At 42.0% G+C, this 6,361-nt stretch overlaps 1 protein-coding gene across 1 annotated transcript in view; it reads right to left on the reverse strand.

Annotated features, from left to right (window-relative positions):
- LOC109933201 (cGMP-dependent protein kinase 1-like) overlaps positions 1-6,361 on the reverse strand; it is a 75,840-nt gene that overhangs the window by 16,336 nt on the left and 53,143 nt on the right. The window contains exons 2-4 of the mRNA XM_048609163.1: positions 2,777-2,800; positions 1,946-2,087; positions 341-504 (exon numbers count right to left, since the gene is read on the reverse strand). Of these exons, the coding sequence (XP_048465120.1) occupies positions 341-504; positions 1,946-2,087; positions 2,777-2,800 (330 nt within the window). The remainder of the gene's footprint in view (positions 1-340; positions 505-1,945; positions 2,088-2,776; positions 2,801-6,361) is intronic.

Genomic DNA, 6,361 nt, shown 5'->3' on the forward strand with positions numbered 1-6,361 from the left:
TATAATCGAAAAGCTCACCTTCCCAGGCTGCCCTCGCGCTTCCTCCCGCCCAAATATATTACCTCACTTACTCCAAAAATGGAGTCACGCGAGGGGTGTCAGAGGACTGGAAATCAACCAATGCAGTACAGTTATTCAAGAAGGAATAAACCAGCAAACATGGAACTAGAGAGTCTGTAAGGGTATGTAACAAAGCAGGTCTTCAGAAATGTTACTGCTACAGTTTGACAGGAAGTGTGTGCTATGCCCGCAAGCCTTGCATTATGTTCAGGATGGATGAGCTGATTGAAATAGTTGTATGTAACACTGGGCACTGTAAATTTGTTCTGTATTTTCTCACCTGCCAGTCAGGAGTTCGTACATAAGGATTCCCAGTGACCAGTAATCTGCTGATATGTCATGGCCTTTGTTCAAGATGATTTCTGGAGCCACGTATTCAGGAGTCCCACAGAATGTCCATGTTTTCTTCCCAAATCCTATTTTCTTGGCAAACCCAAAGTCCACCTAGTCACACACAGACAAGTAGCTTTAATTTGCAACTTTGCAAAATCCTTCTGGCCTATAATTTGTAACGTATCATTCTGAATGGCTAATAAAGACACTGATTAGTGTTTGGCTCAGACATTATTTAGAGACCAAACTCGGTCTTCACTCACGGCATGGTGCCAAGCGGTGATGTCAAATAGATGTAAATTCATGCATACAGTTATCCTTATAGTGATAGTAACATATTTTCTTCCAGTCAAGGAGGGAAATTAATCTGGGTTTTGATGCACAATCATTGCACCAATAGTTGACGTCTGGGACAACTTAAATAGAATACCGAACCAGATGGATTGAGACCCGAGGCTTGCCTTGTTACAAGAAATGGAAATCTAAGAAAGGGGAAGAAAGTATTTCCTAGGTGCTGTGGCCAGAACATGAACCTGGAAGTCAATATTTAAAATATGAGGTCTTGATCTCGGAGGGAAACTGACCTATGGAGCTGGTGTTCATCAACAAAACCCAAGAGTTTGAGATCTGACCCTCACATTGGACAGAAGAAAGCAGGGAGGTTAAAAGAAATTAAACATTACTTTAAAAACAAGACCAATGTGAAGAATCAGGTTCAGAATCAATGGAAGCAAAACTGAAATGGTAAACATATAGCATAATGGACAGAACAGGAATAGCCAGAAGAATTAAGCAGCTTATCTTCTCAGGATTTATTTGAGAATTACTATGAGAAGAATCAGCCATCAAAGGTTTTTCGTCTTATGCACATCAGGACAGCAATACAAGGATAGCAAATTTCACAGGAAACAACAATTTATACTGCAAGAGAAAAGGGTGCTGTCTGGTTGGCTATTGGACTCCGATTGGTTGATCTATTGCTATGGTGAATGCAACATTTATTCCCAAAGCAAAAACAGAAATTGCTGGAAAAGCTCAGCAGGTCTGGCAGCATCTGTGGAAAGAAATCAGAGTTAACTTTTTGGTTTGAGTGACCCTTGCCAGTTGCAGTTCTGAGGAAGGGTCACTGGACCCGAAACGTTAACTCTGCTTTCCCTCCACAGATGCTGCCAGACCTGCTGAGCTTTCCCAGCGATTTCTGTTTTTGCTTCTGATTTACAGCATCCACAGTTCTTTCAGTTTTTATTTATTCCCAAATGTTTGTTTAAATTCAAACCTGGCAGTTGACTCTGATTACTCAGAGGTGTAGCCATGGGGAATTCCTCAGGGACACCAATCTTTAAATTAAATACTTTGGTTGATTAACTATACCACACAAAGAAACTTGTGAATTCCAGCTAGTGTTGGATTCACTGCTGCACTCTATAAACTGAAGGTTTAATTAGCCAGCCAAGGGTGGTTCCAATTCTCCCCTTGCCCCAACTTCAGTGGCTTTGTAAAAGTTAATAAGAATGTAGTTCTTTTTAATAAGCCACAGCTTTTGAGTACTTACCAGTTTAGCATAACCCCGATGATCAAGGATTAAATTCTCTGGCTTGAGGTCCCTGTAAATAATTCCTTTGGAATGCAAATAGGCAAAGGCTTCCACCACACAGGCTGTGTAAAAACGGGTGGTAGCGTCGTCAAATGAACCTCTGCAAGAAAATCACCAAAAGGAATACATTTACCTGTCTCACTTGACACTTGATGTGTTAATTGTATGGTTTAGGTTGGCATGAGATGCAGCTGGTGGTACAGCCAGGCAATGGTGTAACATGTTGGAATCCATCTTGATGCCATGCGTGCACACTCCATTATCATGAGGCAAAGTGTGAGGTTTCATGGGGGAACTGGCTGAAGGGTTGGAATCCTGGATATCAATGCATGCAATGTTATCGTTCAGAAACTGAATGCAAACTTATTGGACGAATCTGTCCCTCATTAAACTTCGTCGATTTGCTTCAAAGGAGTTAGTTCCTCTGTGAAGATATTGGAGAGGAACCTGTGGCAAGGGTTTGCACAATAACAGCTGGAACAGATGGGACATCAGACCTTTGAGTTGATGGAATTCATGGCAAAAAGCGGACTTCAGAAGTTCTTAGATCCTGAACCACCAGGACATGACGGTAAACTCAAGAAACCACAACTTAGGCACTTGAGACATAAATGTCATACAAATAGAGCTGTTATCCCATGCAATGGATTAACACCTAACACAATGAAAATGGTTCAAGTGGGGTCCTTTAGATGGATGACACAAGCTGGATGGGTGGAGTGGCTTGTTTGCACAGTTCCAATTTAAGTGATTGCAGTTGAACTATTTAAATACACAAGTACCACGTACCTTTTAATATTGTCTTCTTTGTATCTATGGAAAAAGGTCAATAAAATATTATTCAAGAGAAAAGGGATGCTACAATAGAGCTGGGAATTTGTCCATTTAAGGTTAATGGCCTGTTATTAATGGTTCAATGGAGTTTGGGCGCTAAGAGCTGTTGGCTTTCTTTTAAAGAAAAAAATCTGTCAGTTTAAAATTTGCGCAGAATTTTCACCTTCTTTGGCTGGGCAGTAACCCGGGAGAGTGTGCTGCCCACCCATTGCAGAGCCTTTCCAATTACATCCAGCTAAATTTTTTAAAAATTCATTTATGGGATGTGGGCGTCGCTGGCTGGCCAGCATTTCTTGCCCATCCCTAGTTCCCTTGAGAAGGTGGTGGTGAGCTGCCTTTTTGAACCGCTGCAGTCCTCCTGCTGTGGGTTGACCCACAATGCTGTTAGGGAGGGAATTCCAAGATTTTGACCCAAATTTATTTCAATGATGTAAAATTGTGTGAGCGCTATAGTGGACAAGAGACTTAATTACATTACTGTTCAATGACAATAGGCATACTCTTAGTCCAGGCCTTCCAACTGCTGATCAAGTTACATAACCAAAACCTAAATCTTGTTTTCTCTTAAATTGCCAATTCTTGGGACTACCTTTTAATTCTCTCTCATAACCTAATATGTTGCAATTTGTTTGAGAAATGAGTTCATGAGTCATAGCAAACAAATGCTAGCACATTTGCTAAAAACGTGGGCTGTTGTTGGACAAAATGTGAAGAATTAATTCATTGAGCAGAACAATTTAGTTCACTCTGTCTTCTCTCCAGCACAGATGTTTCCCGAAATACTTTAGAGATTAGATCAGTGCTTTCAAAAGTTATTCATTCCACACAAGACTCTCATAGTGTACAGATTAGCCACCTATCAAACAGAGAGAGACAATCCAAGCAATATAAGAAGCAACGATTCCTAGAACGCTAGACTTTTCACCGTTCAGAGTGTATAACTGCATTTTAATGCAACACAACACACCTCAAAACAAACACAGGATGGGTTCATGGATTAAACACTCTCCTGTCAAATGCTCAATTCCAACCTTGATCAGGCTAATAGTTTTGTCTCTCTATTGATACAATGCAATGATTTCGGTATGTTGGATCTTTAAGTCAGTTGTGAAGATACATCACTTATTGCTAACCCTTGAGAAAGCTGTCAACAACAATCTAGTGATCTCTGTAATACAGATTTTTCCTTTCTCAATATTAGTTTGAACCTGACTTGAAATCAATGGGGATCTCAAGGCATCCAGGAGCAGTGATGTCACCAAGTACACAGGCAAACGTGATGGAATTCAACACTGCATCCTATTGAGAAATGGAGAATTACTGATCGCAGCTTATGAATTTTGACGTTCAGCGGCTCATGTGCATATTTCTGAAGTTGCTGCCAATTGGTTGGAGCAATAACATTGAACACTGACAACTTCATCGTCATCACTACTGCAAACGGCAGATACTTGTACATAGAGTCACTTATGGTCATGTCCAGGGGCAAACTTTATGGGGATAGAGGGAATTTTGTTTTAGAATATTAACAACGTAAAGAACCAAATGGAAAAAAAAGATCCTGTTTGTTTTTCTGCCAGCCTGAATTTCTGCTGTGTACCAGGCTATCTCTGGATGCAGATTGGTTCATTTAATTTGTTCAGATGGTTCACCTACATTATCTAGTACATAGGCACAATCACAATGTTAAGAAATATCACTGGACCCATCTAGCTCAGCCTTTGCAGACAATACTTTCACTGTGCATTATTACATCGATCTGACTCTAAATGATTCTCAGGCTGAGATTACACCCAGTGTGGAAAATTTAAATGCAACATACATTTGAAACCTAAAATAATATGCTGTATTGAACCTGTTGCTTCAGTCAAGTGTGATGAATTTACTTTTTTGCATATTTTTCGCCAGATTTGAACAGGTTTTGCAGGGGTACTAGACATTGATGACTTAACTTGAAATCCTTCCATTGGTTCCAAAGTGTGTTTGAGAAAAACACAACTCCTGTTACTTTAGGACAGCAGATGGCACCACAGGATAGGAGACATTGTATTGGATAATCCAACTGCAAATTCTCACAAAATACTAAGGTCGGATGGATGTTGGATGGACAGAATAATATAAAGTTATTAGAAGAGCTTCTCATATTTTAGTATCAATACTGGATACCATGAGACAGCCATATCTTTTCAATTGCTCAGTTTTTGGATTTGCCATTAAATTTGTTAAAATAAAGGGATAGCACCAGCATTCAACCAAAAACAACAGTTTATACAAATCAGGTACGAGAGGCTACAGAGCGGTGAGCGTGTTTCAGACAGAGATATGAGTGAGAGAGAGAGAGAGGGACCATGTGTTCACAACCTGAGAGAGTTACTGTGAGTGAGGGAGTAAGCGAGGATGGAGAGTTTGGGGAGGGAGATCAAACTGTATTCCAAATAGTTCATGTGAGAGAGCATGAGGGAAGGAGGAGAGTGAGAGAAAGGAAGTAGGGGTAGAGACTGTCACACATCTCCTGCTGGAATGTGCCTTTGTAAAGGAGGTCCGGAGGGAGTTGCAATGGTTTTGTCGAGGCTCGTCCCGAGCAGCTCCTGGATGTTACTCTGCAGTCTGCTCCCAGGGACGCACACCGAGACAAACATCAACTGCGCCTGGAGGGCATTAACTCTGTAAAAGATGCTCGTCAGTCTGCTCGAAACTGGTTGGTCTTCCAGAGCTAGGAACTGACCTCGACCGAGAAACTGGCACATTCCAAGGCTCGGGACTACATGCTGAGGGACGCACTAAAGCTTGGGGCAGCTGCAGCCAAGGCCCAGTGGGGAAAGACCACTGTCTGACGTCTTCCTGCTGAAGGTAAATGGGGACCCATTCAGTTATCGGACCCTCCTGGTGCCGCAATATATGTAATCATGTACAAGTAGGAGATCCTTTGGCTTGTTTGTTGGATAGAGTCAAACGCCAATGTTGGTTTGTTTCTTCATATGCTACTATACAGAACTGAACTGCTTTAGTGACTTTGTACATACATAAAAATATTTTTATCAATAAAGTGAATTTTTGAAATAAAAAGAGTGAGAGTAAATAAGGGAGACATACTGTTCAAAAGCTAAAGTGTTTGTGTGAGGGAGTGAACAGAGGGAGAATGAGGACGAGTGCTCATGTATGTCAGGGTGCGAGGGTATGGGGTGAGAGAGTGTGAGCAGGGGAGAGATTCTGAGCGGGGGAGAGAGTGTGAGCGGCGGAGAGATTGTGAGGGGGAGAGATTGTGCGGAGCTGAGAGAGCAGGGACCAGAGAGTGCAGGAATGTGAGAATGCGGGGGTACATGAGAGAATATGGACATGCTAGATTGTGGGGATGAGAATATGTGGAAGGTGAGAGCGCAGGGGTGAGTGAGAGTGTGGTGGGGGGAAGGTGTGAGGAAGAAGATTTTGGGAGGTTGACAGTGTGAGAGGGTGAGACTCTGGGGGGGACTGCATGAGAGTGTGCACGGTGAGAGTGTGGGTGATGAGTGACAGTGAGGGAGGGGTGAGTGTGGGGGGGTG

This window comes from Rhincodon typus, chromosome 20, assembly GCF_021869965.1.
Source record: "Rhincodon typus isolate 14 chromosome 20, sRhiTyp1.1, whole genome shotgun sequence".
In the NCBI taxonomy this organism is placed as follows: Eukaryota; Metazoa; Chordata; class Chondrichthyes; order Orectolobiformes; family Rhincodontidae; genus Rhincodon; species Rhincodon typus.